At 30.5% G+C, this 23,536-nt stretch overlaps 1 protein-coding gene across 4 annotated transcripts in view; it reads right to left on the reverse strand.

The window, feature by feature from the left end:
• CASK (peripheral plasma membrane protein CASK) overlaps nt 1-23,536 on the reverse strand; it is a 683,682-nt gene that overhangs the window by 12,187 nt on the left and 647,959 nt on the right. For 2 of the 4 annotated variants that reach the window (XM_072521979.1, XM_072521980.1), the window contains 3 exons: nt 20,740-20,878; nt 9,739-9,789; nt 2,734-2,853 (listed from right to left, as the gene is read on the reverse strand). In XM_072521979.1, the coding sequence (XP_072378080.1) occupies nt 2,734-2,853; nt 9,739-9,789; nt 20,740-20,878 (310 nt within the window). The remainder of the gene's footprint in view (nt 1-2,733; nt 2,854-9,738; nt 9,790-20,739; nt 20,879-23,536) is intronic. The other 2 variants (XM_072521981.1, XM_072521982.1) reach the window with 1 other exon arrangement.

Consider the following 23,536-nt stretch of genomic DNA (forward strand, 5'->3'; position numbering starts at 1 on the left):
ATAAAAGCTTCTCTTGTAAATATTTAATATTTTTTTGTAAATTTAAATATACAATTATATTTGAGAAGGTAAAAAGACAACACCAATTGAAAGTTTTTCTTTCTTTTATTTTTTCTTTTTTTTTTACCTTTTTAACATGGACCTACATTTGCGAACAATGCATCGTTTATCCCATTTAAAATTAAAATTTATATTAAACAATAAAAAATGTCGAGGCCGTCCTGGTGGTACAGTAGTAAACAGTGTTTTTCTTCGGTCCTACAAAATTTGCAATTTACGGTGGGATTTAAGAATAGGGTTTAGTTAAGTTATAGTGCAATAATTAGCTGATAAACTGTAAGTCATCTGTATATATTTATTGATCAATCTATGATCATGATCATGATGATTAATATATTATGATCTTATACAAATCAAGTTGGTTTCTATTTACAATTTAAATAACCTTAAAATTTCGTATCGATATGAGGTGTATTGAGTTGTGCATGCCGTTGTTATGAGCAACTGGACAAGTCAGGACCGAAAATTCTGGGGCCACTATTCAAGATAACTATGGAGTCAAATATTGAATCGATTTCCACCCCCATTCAAAGTCCAATCTACAACTGTTAAGTCATATTTCACAGCCCTAGCCTAGCACCAATTTCTAAAAAAAAGATCAGGCTATAATTTTCGGCGCAATCGATGGAGCTCATTTTCAGGGTTACCTATCCCTTTAGGAAGCATAATAGGACCCAAAAAGTATTATTTTCTGTTTCCGTTTATTAAAAAATAGAATTTGCATATGTCAATCTAGTAACCAACTGTTAGAGGAGTTTATGAATTCCCACCGCTCAATCAAGGTTCAGGATCAAATTATAAATGCACGTCGACTTATAACACCAGCTGAGAGAGTTATACTGTCAAATATTTTTCCAACTATTCTTCATGATGTGTTTTGCAAATAATTAAAAAATATTGGTTTAAATATGATTCTTCTGATTTCTTTTCTTAAGATCAGTTCAAACCTACCGAAATATAGCGACATACTAAGTTACCGAAGACAAGTCTATGTCAGACCATACAATTTTGTCGTACCTGAGTCGTTTACAGTAAATTACGAAAATAGTTCCTATAGAATCTTTATTTTTTTAGGATAGTCTAACCTGCTATAAATGCAAAGCGTCAGAACATATCGCTAGCTAGTGTCTTACGAATTCCAGTAATGCTCCAAGTGTAAGCTCACCTACAAAACTCCACAACCAAGAAATTACCGACACTCCTAGTTATAGCAACACTTTCAGTCAACCTCATTCGGCGACAACACCGTTTTCACAAACTTCGGAAGCAATATCCTGCAAACTATCAACATCTTTTCCATTAGATAAAATTGCAGAAATTTCTGATAAAGCTGATACATTACCACATTTTTCTGAAACAACTATTTCAACCAATCTTACAAATAAAACTGTAAGCTCGACTTCTGTCTCTACTTATGAGTTTACTCCAGTACTTCCTAATGTAATAGAGCCACAGCATTTAATTAAAACCTCTGATAATACTTGCGCCAAGCAAGTACGTCCATTAAACGCAGTTTTGTTGAAATCATTTCTCCTCCTACAGATTCAGCACATTCATCACAAAATCTGTTCATAAAATCAAAATTTTCTAAAAACCGCACTTATCCAACGATCCATTTATACGGAAAACTCTTGAAAATTTTATTGGTAATCATACACCACCTTTCGTTTTAAATTACCACCAATTGTATTTAATGATTGATAATGTCCAAGGCTCACCCGACAATATTAATGTCATCAAAGAAATTTACAAGTGATATGGTTGGTTTACTCCATCTTTTAAAATGCAGCTATCAATATACAAATGATAAAACAACAAAAACTAAGTTTACAAAACTTCAGAAGAAACTACTACTTAACCATTTAGGAAAAGATATATCTGACTTGGACAGTGTCTCCTCTGTGGACAATCGTTCAGTATCCTCCAACTCAGAATCTATTAATAACATTTAACTCGATTCTTCAGTGGAACATTGATGGATTTTTCCATCGTCTCTCTATGCTACAGCTTCTTTTATCTGAATATTCTACAGGTATTATTTGTTTACAGGAGACTAACTTAAAGACAAATAAATTGTATAATTGTAGCATACAATACCCAAAAATAAATTAAAGTTTAAAATGCTAAAAGCAAGGGCCCAGCTGTCAAAACTCCTAAAACATTTTTATGGAATAATTACGTATCGGAAATATTAATGACAATACCTCTCTCTCTAATGTCTGAAACAAAGTTAGAAACATATCTGGTTTACACATACACAAATTATGCCTGCACATTTATCTAGGACATACCAAGTTAATACACTCTTACCTTTTCACAAATAATAATCTACCCATATGTGATCAGTTGAACACTTTTTAATAAATTGTGGTAAATACGATCAAGAAAGACATCGTTACAATTATCTCGAACTCTCTAGCAGAAACTCTAGGTCAGCAGTGTTCCTATGATAATATAATTAAATATTTAACATTTTCTATAAACTGTAGTTATTCAATTTTGTTATTTATATTTTGTTCCGTGACTAATAACCTTTTGGTGGATGCGCATTTTTTTCTAACAAAAAAAAAATAAACACAAAAATTTTAAGAGCCGAGACAAACGTACCTACTGTTTACATTTTTTGTTAAGGCTGCTACGAAAAACTAATTGTTAAACTGAAAGGATACTTACTGGGTAGTTTCACAACCTCCTCATAAGTAACTAAATCTAATTGGTCAAAAACGGCATTATGCTTCGCCAAATATTTGTCCTTATATTGTTTTTTCTTACGACCAAATATTGAGCAATTCACTGCAAAAAAAAAGAATGTTATAAAGTTGTTGTTTCTTTTTATAAAGTTAATTTTTATTTTATATAATATTCTAAAATAATGTATTGTTTGTTTGTTCTACCATTTAGCACAAAGCTTGAGATTCTTCTTCATCTGCCGATAACCTATCCAAATATTAAACCTTAACGATCGTATTGACTATAATAATTTTCTGTTTTATGGTACCATGCTGTAAAATTTCAAAATTCAGAATACTCTTCTTCAGCCTGAAAATTATTGATTGATTGATTTATTATATTTAGCAGAATTTTGCGTACATGAGGAATAAGGGTAATCGTTGTGCAATTGCTGCATATGGTTAGTGATTCTTTTTTATGAATAGGTATAAAGGTTGATTCGCATCACTCATTACGCATTCACCTGGTATCCATATCATGTTGCATATATCCTGTATTACCTATTTATGCCAATCTCGCCCATTGCTTTGAGTCTCCCGTACTATGCTATTTATAACTGTTTTTTTGTTTCTTAGTTGGTTGAGAGTTATCTCTACATCTGCTCATAAAATAATCGGTTAGGCCTCTTTGATTGGATGTTTTTTGTGTTCCGAAACTGACGTATCTTTTATAGTGTCTTTTTATAATTCTGAACAGTAATTTTCCAGGTTTTCACAATGCTCTCCATGTCGGTTTTTAATTCTTCATTATGGATTTCAATGAAGTTGTAACTTGAACTCTCGGGCCCAATATTAAACTTTTTTGATGAATTTCACGGTGATTTGCATTCCAGTATCCTGTGTTTGCAAATCCTATTATGAAGATATTGTGGGTTTTTGTTTTAAATGTTCTTGATATCTCCAATGTGATTTTGCTAAATCGCATATATCTGTACTTTAACTTAGTGTTTTCTGCAGGGACTTTGACTTTAATCTCATATTGCTAACAACAAGAAATTTGTCTATGTAACGTATTCAATGTGCTTTGAAAACAAATATAAAAATGAATTATTTGTTAATGAATTACTTTAAAATAAAATAAAGTATTATATGCTATAAGCGTGCAAATTTAGCACAATTACAAAAAGAGAACTGTTCTAGCAGAGTTTTGGTTGTAAGACAATGGTTTACTGTATAATACTCGTATATTTCACAACAGCTCATAAGGATCAGCTTACACAACAATCACAAATATAAACCTTTAAGTATGTAAGAATCATTTCAGGGATTAAAAAATACTGTGACTAAAATACTCATAAGAATTAAAAGCCTAGATATATCTCAAAGCTTTACGTCGCTGTCTAGGACAGTTTTAGTGGTTGAATAAATATATTATCTTAAGCAGGTAGACATACATAATAATATGGTAGACATAGATATACAGGGTGAGTTTTTAGTGCGATATCGGTCGATAATTTCATTGTGGTATTAACGAATATCCAAAAAATTTATTTAGAAGAATTGTAAGCAATGATTTTCTCCATACTTGGAAAATATGTGGAATTCTACAGGGTGATTAATAACTTGTGGTATAGCAAACAAACAATTTTTTAAATGAGACACCCTATATATTTTTATATTTATATTCCTCTCATAATTTTTGTTCTTATAATATTGGATTTTGCATTACTATACAGAGTATTTAACCAGTTATAATCATTTTTATTTCCAAATCCCTATAAAATCAACACCATGTATATAAAGAAGTAATGCATAAACAATTATTTATTTTGTACAATAAGGGAAACAATATATTGTAGTTTTTAACTTAAGCTTAATTAAAATCATTGACTAAAATTTGTATATATGGTGAACTTTAAAACAAAATTACGATTTTCTCAATTTTTTTTTAAATATATTTTATTTTTTAAAAATATTGTGTATTTTTGATACTCTTTCATTTTTATATAGCTTTTCCTATACCTAAACTCATTATTTTCCAAGATATTTTTAGTTTTCTTCAAATTCCGGGAATACATTCAATTTTTGTAAGTATTGAGTATTGAGGACTAAATAAATATTGAGTATTGAGGATCCATACAGAGATCTTGTCTCAAATAAGCAAACCCTGAGAGTCTTACATTGCCATGAGTTAATCTGTTTAATACAACATAATTTAAACTTGTCGACCAATATGTAATAATTAGTACAGTTAACATCATTTAAAGGGTTTTTACCCACATCTTTAGTGGCTTCACTCATGTATAGCGGGTAATTACACTGATAATAGATTGTTTAGTCCGAAAACGTTCTTTGATGTAACACGATGGTATTTTTATAATACATATACCTTTATTAACGGATTTTTTTAAATAAACATTTTTTGATGATTCTTGGTAATACAGCTAACTACGGGAATTTCATTTTCGTTGAATATTGTAAATAAATCGAATATAGAAAAAAGATCGTTCGATTAATTTATCGTAATATATAAACAAAAAAAATTAACAATAATTTTGAAAGCGAGATTTGTTTCAATTGATTGCAGCAAAACCCAATTGATATGAACTAATTTTTAAAACCTTTTTAATAAAGTCAAACTTGAAACAAACTATATTATTTAATGTGACAATTCTTTATTTTTCCTTTAGAACATTCATAATTTCAAATGTAGCGGGCCTAAGCTTAAAAGAAATTAAGTTGTTTTATTTCAAACTATCCAACTCTATCTGTCTATTGATTATGTACTTTAGAAATTAACTAAGACGTTAAAGCCGATTTATTATTTCAAATGATTAATGGAGCCCTAAATATAAAAAAGCCATAGAGTGTCACCATTTAAAGGGGTGCGTTTTTTAGAAAAGGGTGAATTCGTCCATATGTCCATATTTGTCCAAAGTTCGCAACTCACACCATTTTTGGTTATTTTTCGCTACTTTTTTGTTAAAAATTCTATAATCCTTTTCTACGCCATTGTAGGTATACACATTAAATAGAAAGGAAATTTAATTACTTTTGAAATGTTCTATTGTAGAAGGGTCTAGGGCTAATTTTAAGCAAGAAACTGTTATAGAATCGAAATATGCTTTATTGTCACCTAAAATTGTACAATTTTATGGACAAAGCTTACAAAAAAATACCCATAACAATTATACTTTACTAAAATTACATAAATCGTCAATATCCCAAAATAAAACATAATAAAATATACAAACCATTGCAAAATTTCACTAAATTGCAAATTGCATAATAAAACCTTACGAAATAATGCATATGATACCCAAATATACATATAAAAATACTTTGTTGCTTGTACCTAAACGTACTGTAATTCCTTAGTTATTCATTTATAAACTCTTTCACCAAATAATATGGTCTTTCAGATAGATATGTTTTTGTCAATTTACGGAAATTAAGGAATGGAGTTGTAAATTAAAGTTGCAAAGGGAGATGGTTGTATAATTATTTTGCCGAATATAATATAGATTTCTTTACTAACTCAGTGGACGGGATCGGTAAATACACATCAAAGCTTGAATTTCTTGCTGGAACATGTAGGTGTTTACGAATTAATCAAACAGTTTCTAGAATATATCGAGAGGGAAGAGTTAAAATCCCGTGATTTTTTAAGCAGCTTCTGCAATGTGTTATTCTGCTGAGGCCAAAAAGATACCGTATTGCAAAAAACAGTGGCAGTATAAAGATTATTGTTAACTGCTTGATAGACCTCATAAAACATAGCATCGCTGGTACATTTATTAAAAAAAAAGCCGAACTGACTGTGATAAAATGTTGTTTTCAACGAGAAAGGACATAGGTCGGGCTTTACTACGTCTCAATCATTTTGAATAGGACCCGTAGTGAGGCAATAGGTCTATAGTTGCAGACATTAGATTTTTCACGACCCTGGTGAAGAGAAATCATAATGGCTGTCTTTGGGCACTTTTTAAATATACCTTTTTCAAAGAAATCGTTAATAGTGAAAACAGGACTTTCAACACATTATTTGGGAGATTTAAGAAATTTTTTATGGATAGTCCATCAGTATTACAGGAATATTTGTTTTTGATACTACTGATTGTTTGGATCAGATTTTGAACTTGAATTTTGCTATTTACGGCAAAATCCAAAAATTGCTTAACAAAAGCTGCACTCTTCATCTTTAAAACCCATTTTAATTTATGTTGATAGGATTCTTAGATCAATAGCTATCGAATTTTTACCGTCGAGTTGGTACAAATTTTATACAAAAAATTTTCCGTTTCCATCACCACCTACAAAGGGCGGGTTTGGGGGAAAGCCCAGGGGTAGTTGTAGCAAACGTCTTTGCATCTTTTTGGGGCCTTAAAATTGATATTCTCAGCAATATTTAGCTTATTCGTATGATTTTTAGAGGACTGGACTAATAGTTTCTATTAGTCAAAATCTTAGTTTATCTTTGATGTCTGCAATGGGTTTACCATTGCCATCTTTGAGTATCTCATAGTGTGCTCGCTTTTTGGTATTTGTTAGTTCTTTTAGTTTTTTATGCATATTAAAGCTGTCGTATTTTCTGTCATACTCTTCTATTTCTATGCATTGATTGTTAACCACAGTCTTCGACGCCACTGTCCAATTGACCGGTTAATTATTGGTCGAATTGTTTCCAATAAAAAACTATCTTTTTTTCTCTACAACAATACTTATACCTATATCTCCGTAGAAAAAATTATGGGGAAAAAATATCGTAAGTCCCCGTTTTTTTTTTTACTTTGTTTTTTAAATATATTTTTGTAAAAAAAAATTGTTGACTTCAAGAAGTGACATTTTAATAGATAATTTATATTTGAACAATTTTTCTGTATATGTATATACATGTACATAGAAACCACCCAGCTGCACGCTAGTGCATACGGACAAATTCACCGGACACTTTCTCAAAAACGAACCCCTTTAAATGGTAGCACTTCGCGGCTTTTTTTATATCTGGGGGTCCATTTATCATATGAAATAATAAAACCTCTTTAACGTTGTAGTTCCCGTTAGCTCTATTTCTTTGAACATAATTAATAGAATGTAGTAGAATCTTGAATCACTTTTTAATGTATTCGGCAGACAAAGCTTTCTAAAACGAATAGAACTAGACATTCCAGACTTTTTACGTGTTAATTTAAAATGCAAACAGCATAAAAAATAAATAAGCACAGATATAAATTTGGACCTGACTAAGTACAAAAAAGTCATTTGTAAATAAGTACAAAACGGACTAGTATTCGAGACAATTTAGGAAACCAAAAAATATTAAAGCAAATAATTTTCAACATAATATAGTTAGAGGTTAAAATTCATTAAGCTGAAACAGCCATAGATATTTTACCTTACAAAGGAAAACAAGTCAAGCCAATAAAATCCATGCAAGTATTACATGCTTTAATAATCTGACTACGAAAAGCAAACTTTTGACACATACACAATTTGAGATTCCAATTTCGATAAGCATTTATATGTTTTTATGTAGAATTTTTTTCCCACACTGGATAGTCTACTCTGAAACAACTTAAACTGTACCAGCAATAACACATGTTTTACTATATAGGCTTCTATTTACGTAATGACTGTAAAAGGCATTTATGTAAAAGGTTATTTTTATTTAAGACGAAGAAAATAACTCGTAATAAATTGTCAGCGAAAACAGTAACAATTTGATACGTTGGCGAAATTATTTTTAGTTGTCTTCCCGCGAAGACTATAGGCACAAAAATATTTGCGGCGAAAAGAATTGTATTTCAGTAGGTGACTTCAAAAAGTATAATTTATCCTAATGTACCAGTGATTAGGAAAATTTTGCTACCAAAAAATATTTTTTTCTCAATAAATATCGCCAAAAAATTTATTTTGACTTATTATACGGGGTTAATCAAAAGGTGGTTTTTTATCCTAACTTTGAAACATTCTGTGGAATAATTTTGTTAGCTGATTTTCGTAAAATTTTATCGAAAAGTAATTTTTTTTAGCAGAACTTTATTTGTAATAATAATATTTGTGGACATAAAAATAGAAATGATTTTATTTGCCATTGTAGAGTTATTATTGCATCGCATTAAATTGCATCAAATCAAGACACAACTTCATCCAAAGGTCTGAGCCGGTAAATGGAACAACTCCGGACTCAGTACACCAGGACATTTATATTTATAAATGCAGCAATTGCAAAATTCTCGACAGTGTACCGAATACGAAATGTAAGTAATCGTAAGTATTCCATTGCAGTTAGTTATTGATACCCACAAATAAAACAGGCATTTTGAGTTTTACCAGGACAAATATATGCATAGGCCATTTTCTGCTTTAGTATCGTTGTTTTGTCCTGTTTACAAAAGGCTATAAAATCTGTTTATATTACAAATGTCAAATATGCAATTTGGTTTTAAGTATTCCGAAAGTACCGAGTTATTAACTCGACAAATAAATACGATGTTTCATAAAATTCTGTTCATGAGTTTAAAGCTAGTAAATGGATATGTGAAATTTATATTCGTTCAACTTATTGATTGGCTATAAAGTTTTTATTGTTATTACCCATATTCTGACCTAATATATTCAATAGTTGATCTAGGGAAAATACAATGATTTGGGATATCTATTGATAATAATTTATTTTTGTCTGAATTTCCTTCATTCTACCAATTATTAATTGTTACTATGCATTTCTAGTAGTTTATCATTTCGTATGAGTTCAATCACTACAACTACAAATTTTTATACAACTGCATGTATTTTGTCAATTACGGCAAGCTAGAAATACGAAAATACGTGTTTTGATTTTTCGTTATAATTTAAACAAAAAAAAGTAATACAATTACTAATACCAATTCTTACAATTAACACACAAAAATCTGCTAGAACGTCAGGCAGACAACAGTTCACTAGACACTTAACGAACGTTGAGCATGCTCTAAGTTGACACTAAAGTAAAGAGGTGGTCTTATACCTGTGGTACCATCACAACCATTAGCATGAGAAGAACATCCTTTTTCCACGTCTGGCATTCAACAAAAATACAGATCACACCAAATACACTTTTTAGGAGTAGTTTTTAGTCATTTAAAGGAGTTATTCGAAAAAGTTTTGAGGCGGCACTTTGGTTTAAAAAGTTTTATTTTGTAACAACACTTTGGTGGGGTAATATTGTGTAGGTAATTTCGTAACGCATGTGTATAACATCTATCAAAAGATAAGAGATTTGATATATTATATGACCTTAAACTCAACTTACTATTAGTGAGACCAATGAGCAAATTAGAAAAGTTAGCACATAAAAAGTACAAGAAGAAAATAAAAAATTATGAAAAATAAATAAAAAGTTATTATATCAAAAGTATGTTTTGATGATGACACATGATTACCAAGGAAAAATTCATACAACAATAATAGGCTACAAGTCCATGGAATACTTGTGAAGGGTCATTTGACCCAATATGAATCACCTAATATAAACCAATACTACAATATGTAATACCTCAAGAAACTATGATGTCGATGTTTATCGACAAGGTGCCTTCACTGATAAGTTAATGCTGTACAAAAATATTGGTACCAGTAACAGAGACAATCTTTAATTTTCGGAAAATTTTGACCGCATATTCATTAATTTGATACGAAAATCATCGATTTCATGGCAAAATTTTTCGCAGATATCTGAAGCTTTTAAGACATAGGTGGGGGTTACTAGATGACAAATAGATGAAAAAGTACTCGTATTTTTACTTTGCGTTTTTTTTAAACAATAATTTATGGTCACAATTTGATTTTTTGTCTACAAGTTTTTTCCGTATTTTGCCGTGGAATCGATGATTTTTGTATAACTAGACTGTGCTAATTGTAGTATTGATTTATATGTGACTCGTACTGGGTCAAATGACCCCTTAAAATGTCCCATCGGCTTGTAGTCTATAAGAAATGTAGCTCAAAAAAACTATATAGATAGATAGATAATAGAACAAGGAGTAATAACAACACATATGTTACTAAAAGTCTATTTGAATCGGATATTGCCTTTTAGATATGGAAAAGAAAACCTAACGATGTACATTTAAATATAACGATATACCCTAGTATAAAAACTATCTAATCGTTTGAAGTCTTAGGTCAGACATAGTTAATGGAAAAAACGTATTGAAGTACTGCCAGTTCGGCCCTATTCTTTTATAAACAAATGCCAAAGTACGATAATATATTTTTTTTACCTGTAATATTTTTCGATTTCGTTGAGAGCAATCGTTGTACTGAGAAACTGTTTCGTTATGAAGAGACAGTGAATTGGAATATTTACTTTTATGATTTTATTTAAGTTTTTTTTTCTGGAAAATGGCTTTTAGAGAATTACCCAGACTGGTTTTTATTTGTTTTTAAATTAGACTGAATTTTAATTATTATTGATTGCAGAATCAAACTTTTCATCTTATCAGAACATTAGTACTACATTATACCTAATATTATTTTATATATACATAAATTTTGTTTGGTTTTATTTTTATTTTGTTTTTTGTCTTGTTTTTTTTCTTGTTTTTTTATTATTTTATTTTTATTTTTTTAATTCTTTTATATGTTTTTTTTCTATTAATTTGTAGTATACATTTTTTTCAAACCATATTATTCAAATAGATTATGCACATGCACTAGTTACAACTTTTATTTACATATTTTAACATAGATGTAAATGCAATAAAGAATTTCCGTATTATTTGAAAATATTAAAAGATTAGGGTTTATTGGAAAACAACACTCACTTAGAATTTATTAATTCTTATAAAATTCGTTTATATTATTAATTTGTAAATCACATTAAGACCGCCTACTTTGCCAAAAGTACAATTACGAGCATTTGATAAGCCGATTCCATGCATATAAGATGGCGTAAGAGCATGATTTGCTTTCAGCCGATTAATGGTGTATAAAATTAATGTCGATTAGATTATGTGTAAAACCATTTTCTTGAGGGTATTCTCAGGTTACAATGCAGTAACCCTAGGATACCCTCTAGTTTTTGTCTGTTTTAGCCAAATAGTCAATGATTTCAGTGCCTTTTATTTCCGAATGGCCTTGATCCATGTAATAATTGTTACATTTAATCCTAACTGTATAGTTTCAAGCAGAATTTTAAGAATTTTTAGTTTAATGTGGTTTATGTGTTTTACTGTTTGAATGTTGTTAAATCTGTCGTCCACGCCTTTACTATCAGTAAATATAACATAGTTACTAATCGGATTCAATAGTACATACTGAAGAGCAACCATTACTGTCATCATGTCTACTGTGTATATTGAGCATTCATTGGATAAGCTATACTGGTGACTATCCCGTCTTTTTATAACATAATGGTCTCTTAATACAAAAATTGCTCCTAACAATATTAAAAAATGCTACAGATGAAAAACTACATTTTAGGACATTAGCATTTGTTTATAAAAAAATACGGTTGATCTGATACTACGTCGATATTTTTCATTGGGTATGTCACCCATATGACTTAAAGCTATCAGATAACTGTAATAAGTGCTCCCGTAATCTCGATTATGTTTTAATTTCTAAACAAGGTCTTTACACTTGACTGAATGACACTTAATATTCACAATACCCAAATTTGTTAAAAACACAAAGAAGTAAAAAAAGTATAAGTCGGAATATATAAAATGAAAATAGTGAGTTTGAAGCACAAAGACGGAATAAACACTGACATAAATAGATTAGTGAAAGATCGTTTTAAAAATTGTCCAAATTACCTATACAACCTTACTCCCCTAAATTATCTCCATGAGCGAAGACACCGGGTCCAAAACTTTTTCAACTTATAGTTTTTATACAGCAGAAAGTTATAAATTTAGAATTATTAGTAAGATTAAAAGGGTTTTTCATGCCATTTCCAAACTCATGACTTTTTTACTTTTTTTCTCAAGACTTCCGCTACTTGGAGTTCGATTTTTAAAGGCAGAAACGAATCTGAATTATAATTACTTTGAGAATTACTAATTAAGTTAAAAACTTTCTTTTAAAACTTCTTTTTCAAAACATAGATTCGGCATTAAAATACTACGTTTTTAAATAAAATTATTAAAAATAAAGAGATTAAGGAAATAAACATAAATTAAAAAGTAGAAATCAGCGGAATATGCTGAAAATGTGCCCAGTATGCGGGTGACTCGCTTACAAAAACAAACATTGATTAACTTACAAATGTGGAAGGAGGAAATTATGGTGGAAGAATGAAAGATCTATCTATGTATCTATGTATAAAATAGAAAACAATATCAAAAAACATGCGTGTTACGTAGTTTTGTTATACTATAATAAATAGTTTCGCGAATTCTGTAGATGTAAATTGGTTAAATGCCTTTAATAATCAAAATTTAATTATAATATCGACCCATTAATAATCAGCTAACAACAGCAATCACAAAACTAGGTAATTAATTCGATTTATTAACGGTAACAGTTTCGTTTACGACCTTAATAAAATACATGAGTTGGATTAATTGCTATTATTCTATTTGTTTAGTTATTATTTGGGTGAAATAGACATGCTACACATATAGAATGCAGTTCCTCTCAATGTCACATTAGGAGGCGTAATTTTGACTATATTTTTTTATATTAACGACTCTAGCGCGAGTTTTACAATACGTACCAAACACGTTCCACGAAATCACGGATCAGAGGCAATTTATTTTATTTATAATCTGATATATTCTGTGCATTTATATATCGTACTGCAAAAATTTAAAAGAAATTTGTGTATCTGAGACAGAACTACGACTAAGAGCAACGTTAAAAAAACAAAGATAGATAAAAAAAAATAGAGAATACAAAAAATAAAGGTTTTTTAACCTAGCTAAAACTAAAAGAAAGGCTTTGACTTCACAGGCAAATCAGATAAATCCTGTTTTAAACGGGATACTAAAAGTATGCTTTCTATGCTATTTATCAATGTTTCCCGAGTAATAAAAGGTACCGGTTTCTGTCGAAAGGTATCCTGAATTAGGCCACCACATTTCGCTTACACCTAAATTATTTTTATTCATTCTTTTCATTTCTTGAAGGATGATATGTATTTTACCAGGTTGATACATGCTTTTGACGTTCCGCGTACCTATTTTTGCTTTTGATATTTTTACTTTTTCTTGTTTCGATGTTTAAAAAGGGTTTCGCTGGTTAACGACTTACGTTCTAGCGGTTGGTAAATGTTATTTGAGTTGATTTTGTTTTTTCTACTTTTGTTTTCCATTTTGTATACCAATCACTAAGTATGTCCAGATGATATTGCAGATTTTGTGAGGCTTATAAAGGGAACTCCATTTACAGCTAGTACTACTACGTCTTCAACAAAGGAAGTGATTGTAGTTTTATTACTCTGGTATATTGGTTGTGTAGATTGAGAAAAGCAGAGGCTCAGAACATTAGACTTTAGGAAGAGTTGAAAGGACAGGGGTTGGATTGTTGATCTTTGAATTTTACAGTTTACCGGCATATTTGACACATCTAGACAGCTTAGCAGAATAGTGCCTTGTGTGTCCGTAGTTTTGGTATTTTTTGCACTAAGTGATGATTTTTGGTCTTAAATCAGAGCTGCCTATGTGTCTTAAAAGAAAACTCTTTAATCAGTGCGTGTTGCCAGTACTTACATATGGTGCAGAGACATTAACACTAACCAAGAAAGTAAGAAATAAAATTTGTGTTACCCAAAGAGCCATGGAACGATCGATGTTAGGCATTTCTCGTAGGGATCGGATCACGAACAAGGAAATAAGACGGAGAACAGGAGTGACAGATGCCATAGAAAGAATTATGACCCTTAAGTGGAACTGGGCGGGGCACATAGCTAGAATGTCGGATAACAGATGGACACAGCGAATAATACAGTGGAGACCGAGACAAGAAGGACATCGAAGTAGAGACCAACAAGATGGTCTGATGACATAAAACGGATCGACAAAAATTGGATGCAAACAGCACAAAACAGAAATACATGGAAAAGACTGAGGGAGACCTATATCCAGCAGTGGATAGATCCGGGTTAAATGATGATGATGATGATGATGATTTTTGAGTTCTTTTTAGTATCAACAGAAACTCTAATTCCTAAGAGATTGGTAATATGAAATATTTTTTCAATGCTTGCTTTATTTTCATATTCCAGCATAAACATGTTATAGTGGTTTCTCATTATAATGTAATGTAATGATAATGTATTAGTGATTTTACTAGAAACCAATTAGCAATAGCTAATTGTTCAGTTATTTCTCGAGTAAGAATACTTATCACATAATGTAATAATAATAACTCTTACTAGCTAACGCTTACAAATAAGTGTAACCTCATTACAAGCGTTTTGAATAAGTTGTTATATCAAAGTTCCAGAATGTTTAATTTTCTTTTGTCAAATGCCTTTGCAGCTCCCCGTATACACCTTCGTTTCTCCAATTTATTTAGGGTATCCAATACATTATTAAAATCAAATTCTGCTCCAAATACCTTTGCTCATTTTTAATAAAGCTCTACGAATAATTTTGGCAAAGAATTCGAAAACGTAGATATCAGATTTGTTCTTTTTTAATCCACATATTTCTTTTTGCTCCATATTTTTAGAGAGCGATAAAATTGGATTTTAGCTAATCTTCGAAGTATAAAAGGGAATGATATAATCAGTACGTTACGTAACGCGTAGGGAATTTTTTATTAATTTAGGAGTTTACCGCTTCTAATATTTAATATTGCTTTTTTTTAAGCATTAGAGTAATTTTTACAGATATAGAGTGCTATTAATTTTGAACGATAAGGTTCTACCACAGAGGCCAGTAGTCAATTGATAAACTGATATATTAACCAAAAATTCATTAGGTATGGTACAACTACATTCAATCTGATTTCCTTTTTAACTGGAAAAAACGAAAAACTACTGGGTCTACTACTTTCATAGATGTGCCAGCAATAGTGTGGCGAGAAGAAATAATATAAAAGCTGTTTATTGTAACTTATTGTCAAGATTAATAGAAAATAGGCTTAACTATACCGTATTTTAACTAATAAAGGAATCAGTACTCCCAGAAAATGCACACATTTGCACTAAGAATGAATAGTTGCACAATTATTTCTAGAGTTTTTGACTTAACTCATCTCAGGATGTGATACCGTAAACTATAGTTTTCCCAAAAAACGGTTAACGTGTAGTTTGAAAACACACCTCTTAACCATAATAAATATCCATAATACAAAGTGTTAACTAGCATCTAATCAATATTACTAAGAAATTAAATAATATAATAGTCATCTAGAAACAAGTATAATTTAATTGCGTTCATATGCAAAAGGTTAATGCATAAACTATTGCACGATTGCTAAATTACCTCCAACACAATGGCTTCCAGTGCTAAATGGTATACTACCACCACATCTGTATATTTGTTATACTCATAAATGCGTCAAAGACACATACAGTAAAGATAATAATAGACACGCAACTACAAACATTAAAAATAAGTTAAAGTAATGTAGAGAGAGGCAGACACACAAGTAGAAAAAAAGAGTTAGCTATAGAAAGACTTATTCCATCATAACTGATAAACATTTAGGTATTTCTATCCGTCATCCTCAAATATCCAATTTAACATTTTCTTGTTACGTATTGCTTCCCCAAGAAAAATTCAATTGACCAAATTCTTTATAGATATGAATTTGTAGAAGGTTCTTTACTTCGTTATTTCTGGGTCACTGATTTTGTTTATCTATTTATTTTAAAATAACACTGAGATAAACATAAGTCGTTGTAAATCCTAGATTTTTTGTGTTTTTTTTTTATTATCACAGTCACTTCGCTGTATTGTAATTATAACATTTGGTTGCATGTTTAGCATGTACAAGAACGGCATTCATTCCCATTGTTTATCAAACAAAAATTAACGACATTATAAGCAAACTAACAGATTTAAAAAAGATGAATTGCATAACAAACTAAAATTGGAAAAGACGTATAATTGCACTAAATACATATTTAAAAAAAATTGCTCTATTTGAATTTAAAACAGTTCACTGAGCTTGGAAGTATTGTAAACACTAAAAAACTTTCAATTTAGAATAATTATCTAGATCTGGATGGATACACCAGTATTTATCGTTAAGAACATCATCATCACGATATTTAACACCACAATAATTTCTGTTATCATTACTAGCAATCAAAGATAATATTTACAAATAAGAATACGAGCTATTTATTTATTTAACCACATCTATTAGAGAGTGATAACCAAAAAAGCAATAGGAAGATAATACTTACAGTACATTTAACCAACTTACACCTATAAACGATTATCGGAATTCGCATTTCGTTGTTGTAAAAGCCACGGTAAACTGCACTAGTGTTCTCCATAACACTTTGCTCAAATTTAGATATAAAATAAATATGTGCCATTTACCCTTGTTCATAGTTTGGCATATTTTGTTATATTTTAATTTATTTGTTATATTTTGTAATAACTATTTTCTGAAACAAATACTACCGTGCTAAGGATAATTTATATTCAAAATAGATAAACAAAGTACTAAAATAACACTTTTAATTTTTGTTAAAAAATACTTCGGAGTAAACTAGAACATTGTGTCAATTTAAATTGTGGTGGTTAGATTGACCATAATTATATCTGTTAGAGTGTACCGTTTTTAAGACGTCTGCGATTACGGGTGAAAGGGTTTTGGTAAACATATTTTTATTAAATAACTTTTTATTTTCAAATGAAAATACTTGTGGGAAACATGTTAATTTGTTTACGTACGGTTTCCAATCATCTCTAAAGTTTTTACCAAACACAATTTAATTACAATTGGCATTCCTAATGGTCATTAGGCTAATTTGCTTAATGTGTTAAAAATCTTTGTAAGTGGTTATATTATATTTTACCTCTCAAGCACAATAGTTAGAAAGTTTCTGTCATATTGATCTAAACTCAGTATATTGTAGTTCAAACGTGTAGTTTCAAGTGACCATCATGCTTAGACGTAAGTTGGATATTAAAGAATTAATTGCAAATGTGCATAAATATTTTACCATGGAAAGAGACAATGGTGGACCTTTAAAGTCATTATTATGTATAAATCAACGCGTTTGTGACGCACTCGGGATAAGTGAAAGTAAGCTAAAAAATGTAATGAAGACTAAGAGATTCTCAAGAAGATCTTACTGTGACTGAGTATTACAAAGACAAGAAAACAACTCATAAACATTTTAGGAGGATTGACTTACCTGATAGAGAAAACATTTTCGCAATATTTTGTATGGAGTTCGTGAAAACAATCAAAATGTCAGTTTAGATACTTTACTGGCCAATATAAGAGAAAGACGAGTTTCTGAAATTAAAAGGACTAGCCTTTGGAAAGTGTTAAGAGATTTAAGATTTAAATTTAAAAATGAAAATAATAGGTTACTTGTATGCGAAAGGAGTAGTGTGATTCACAAAAAATTGAGTACCGAACATAAAAAATGATTAGTTAAAAATAATACCAATTTTCCGGAATACGCCTTCTAATCAGAGTTACTAGAAATTTAGAAACGTAATGAAAAACCAACAGTTTATATAGTTGACCAAATTGTATCAAAGTATGGACATCAAGTACTAAGGTTGCCGCCGTATCACTGCCAGTTAATCCCATCGAACACATCTGGGGTATATATAAAACGTATTATGATAATCACGTTGGATGCAGTGGATACAGTGATGATGCAGTTAGGAAAATGTGGCCAGAAGCTCTTATAACTGCAACTTCAGAAATATGTGCCAAAACTGTAAACTAATGTGAAAAATTAATAAGAGTGGTGAATCCGGGAAAATCAAATTAGTGAAATTAATCTAGTGATTATAGATTTACATAATGATAGCGGTAGTGAATTTAGTGACGATGATGATTTATAAATTTAAATAATCAGTAAGTACACTATTATAATGTTATTTACAAAATAATTGTACAGCAGGTTAACCATTACATTTATACATTCATTATTAGCCAAATAATGAATAATATTTAAAATTCCATTTGAATTTTTGCTCCTTATTTCATACAAATGAACTCTAACTGATAATACAGGCAAACATATTCTAAACAAAGTAAGTGATTAAAACGATTATGGAGAAGTCCAGTGCAGTTTACCGTGCCTTTTACTACAACGAAAGGTTTTCTGCGAATTACAATAATCCTTTAGAGGTGTAAGTTGGTTGAATGTGCTGTATTGCTTTGCATGAGAAATGAAAAAAGTAAATCCCAAATAGAAATTGGAAGGGAACGAGGAATAAAAGAAGCTAAAACCAGCGAACAAGATAAGATATATAAATTATGTAAGAAATAACATTAGTAAACAAGCCTCTTTGTAACTTCATAGTGCAGTGTAGTTTGCCCATTGTTTTCTACCAAATCATGATTTTGTGTATAATTGACCTATACGATTTAGGAACTCGAAGGTCCAGCTTCATGTGATGTTCTGAGATTTTCGTCAACTTGAATTTCTTACCAGCCATTTGCTGCTCGCCAAACTTTTCGAACCACCTTGATTTGTTTTGGAAAAAATGCCGTTGTTTTTCGGCCGGTAAATTCTCCCATAACATCAAGTTCCTTCTGGAAAAAGTGAATTTTGCAATTTACGGCCTTATTGCCTATACAAACATGTTCAAAAGGGCAAAGGTGAAAAAGTTTTTTTGTGCTCCATAGGGGGTTTTCTCGTAGTAGCTTTGGATGATTTTTAATAGTTCTTTGGTGGATAATGCTTTTGAACTGAGTTTTCTTTTTTCTTGAACATTTAAAGCTGCCTCCGCTTAATATCTCTGGCCAATCTTGAACATTTGAAAGATATATCTGTGAAAGTATCGATTTTTATGCCATACTCCATAAAATATTTTTCTTGTACCATTTTTGCTGAAGTATTCCACATTAACTTTACAGACTACTCTTTATAGTCTTCGCCATTGCCTTTTTTCATGTTAAAGGCATAATCCTCGAGAATTTTTACTAGTTCCTTTATGGTAGTACATCTTTCAAGCGTAAAATTTCTCACCCGTAGGAACTCCGAACATTGTGTTCAAATAGAGCTTCTGGATCTCTGCTAGTTCAATGGGACATTTTCCGAAACCCATCTTTTGATTTCTTTACCTGACTGGCATCCAAATCTTGATTTTCCTTCTGGATTTATTATATCCGTCCAAAATTAATTACACCTTAATGACGTTTGTCAAACTGACAACAATAGAATTACCAGACACCTTCGTGACGGATCTGTCATAATTATGTCGCTGAAAAATCATGGACAGGAAGGAATTTTGTCAGTAGGAAACGTGGCGTCGCTGTGACGTTTTATCAGTTAAAAAGAGTCTAGTGAAATATTCATACCAAACCTTAAATTTTTTCAGGGATTCGTTCTGAAATGAATTACTTTATATTTTATTTTGTTTATTGAACTAATTAGCCACGTACTCAGGAATAAATCTCAGTGATTTTAATAAATCTGTAAAAAATTCTAGACATTAGGATTTTTTGTTTAGATAAGTTTATATTGAAGAAAAAGCTTTTAAAAATTAAAATCTGTAAAAATGTGATTTTACTTTTAAGATAATTTTTATGTAACGTCGAAAATAATTATATGTAAATTACTCGTTTATAGATTATGTAAATATATATATATATATATATATATATATATATATATATATATATATATATATATATATATATATATATATATAGATATATATATATATAATAATGATGATTCTGCCCATTTAATTTGTTAGAAAATAAGTTTCAACCTACGTAGTATCCAGAACTATTATAAATTGAAAGCAATAGTGAAATATTTTTTTAAAACGCGTGCCCCTACATACATTTAGATGAAACAATTAATAGACATAAAGAGAAGAATAAACAAAATAACGGATATGCATAATATACGTTTAAATACCTTGTTCCTGTTTCGTTTTCTCCATGGCCGCGCAAGCGGCCCTCCACTCCTGCAATTCTGGGGAAGGAATAAGACCAGCCGAACCAGCAGCATTGTCTTTCCTCGCTTGCCACCAATGATGGTCGTCTTTACTAATAATCTGAAACAAATCGGAAAAAATATCTTAACAATGTAATACGAAAATATTTTTTTTCTTTTTCTACACAGTATAAAAAATTTGATAAATTGTAGCAGGATGTTTATGAAAAACAAAAACAGATTCAGGACCTCTTTGATGATGAAAAGACACAACCTCAGATGAATGTAGCCAAATAAATAATACTTGGCATTTTAACCTTCTCTTGCATAATTTTAAGGAAAATTTTGTTTTCTTAGAAAAATTATTTTATTGCGAAATATTAAAAATTAACATTAGAAAATAGTATAGTAAGTGTAAAAACATTATATTTTTTACTTAAAACCCAAAAAATAGTCCGTCCACTCTAGTGGTCACTATGTACTTGTGGAATCGCGGAAGCGTAAGTTGCACCATTTGCACATGTATTTTGTTTTTATTTTGGGTGGTGGTGTACCAGATAAAGGTCTATCTCGTTTATTTTCTTTCTGCGTTCCCAAATTTAATAATGCTCTGGCAATACTTGCTTTAAATTCAAGCAGATTTTTTTTTGAATTTCTGTTTTTCTTGTACAAAATCCATGCATTTACAATACGAACATCCACAAAATGCATATTATGTACCAGCGTTTGTTTCTTCTCCTTAGAGAATACAGGGCCAACAACTGGTTCATTAGGTCAACTCCTCCCTTGTTTTTGTTATAGAACTGAGTCTTGTTTTCTAGCCATTTTGTAACAATTATTTTGCCACCATCAGTACGTGCAACGGATGAAATTCCCCTACCCTCTTGTTTCAGTTGTTGATCTGTTTTCATAACAGAATTACAATTTTGTAGTCGATTCAGTCGGAAAGTTCCTGTCGCTCATATACCTCTTTTATGCTGTTCTTCAATAAGGGGAAGTGAGTAAAATAAATTATCAAAAAATACTTTATGATTGATTCTCTCTAAGTTGTCAGTTAGATGCAAAACTACATCAGCGCATGCTCCAAGTTTACTAATTTGACTTCTGTCTCCCGAAGCTCCTTGGTAAACCTCAAAACGATACATATATTCACTAATTCCAGCTCTTACCCAAATTTTGACTCCCCACTTTTTAGATTTTTTTAGTAAGTATTGCTTTATACCTAATTTTTCCTTTTAGTGAAATAATTTGCTTATTAACTGATTGGTATTCCTCTGGATCTGTGGTATCTAAGAAGTTATTCTGAATTTTATCCAAAAATGGTCGGATTTTTCGCAATTTGTCGGTGTTATTTTGGTTTACATTATCATTTTTTACGAAATGTAAAAACCTCAAAATATATTCAAATCTATTAACAGGCATAGCATCTGCAATAAGGTCCATCCTCATGCCATTATCACTTGACCAGTAAAGCCGTATTCTGGTATATCTGATTTATGCCCAAGAAAGCATATAAGTCATATTTTTAAAAACCAACTTATTGTTTTGGTTAGCATATAAATTGGTCTGAAAGACGATATCATCCATTATATCTGCGGTGAACAGTGATAAACAATAATCAATGGGATTGTTTTCTTGAACATGAATATTTTCTGTTCCTCTAAACTGTGGAAAAGTTGCTGGCCCATACATGCTGTCATTATTGCACCATTTTCAGTCTTTTTTTCAGTATTTTTTGGTTTTTTCTCTTGATTTTTGTGTTTTGATGAAAATGCCAAAATACGCTGAGCTAATAGAATTTTATCTTCACCTATATCATCGTCACTGTTTTCTGGCTGTATCTCTTCTAACTCACTTTCAACAATTTGGTCTTCAGCTGTTACATGTTCGAGCGAATACGTCTCTTCGCCATTGTAATCACATTCCAAATCTAAACCTTCTGGTAAATCATAAATAATGTCATCATTGTAAATACCTATAAATTCTTCATTTTCTACTAAACATAAAGGTGTTTCATCCCTATTGTTGTCTTCATCGGCAAAAAGTACTTTCTGAAATAGAATAAAATTTATCATTGAGGAAGTAATATTATGTCAATAAATAAAATTTATTTATTTCCACTAAAATAATATAGGTAATTACATAAAAAAATGCCCTCGAAAATCCCTAAATAAATAAATCTTTGAAGAAAATAACAAAAAATATGTGAACAAGAAACCTACTACCCGTCTGAAAATTATATCTACTCATAAAATATACCACTAGAGTGAAATTCTAAGTTACATATTGTATGATGTCGACTCTAGTGGATATGCCTTCAAGGTGATATTTTCAGTGAGTTTTTCATTTATTTTTAAATTATAACAAAGGCTAATTGTGTAAAATACATAATTCTATAAGAAAAATATTTTCTTACCTTTTTTTTGCTTTTCCCTAGAAGGTACGGGCACTTATTTCAGGCAATTCACAGGTGACCATCGCGGTCAGGGGATTTATAGATACTAACATAAACAAACTTTGACTTTCAAAATAAATATTGTAGATAGCGGTAGTAGTTACTTGATTAGAATACACTAAAAGGGATTTCAAGGTGTTAGAATGTGAAATGGAATGACACTGGATGTAAAAAGGCTAATAAGAGGCAAAGGCCGACAAATATGCAGGAAGGATGTCTTTTTCCTACGGATACCGATGATTTTAACGGACCTGCCATTTGATTTTAAGTGTCCACAATTTTCCGTAAGTTTGCCGTTTGCAATGACAATAAATAAATCGCAAG

The sequence above is a fragment of the Diabrotica undecimpunctata genome, chromosome 2 (genome assembly GCF_040954645.1).
Source record: "Diabrotica undecimpunctata isolate CICGRU chromosome 2, icDiaUnde3, whole genome shotgun sequence".
NCBI lineage: Eukaryota > Metazoa > Arthropoda > Insecta > Coleoptera > Chrysomelidae > Diabrotica > Diabrotica undecimpunctata.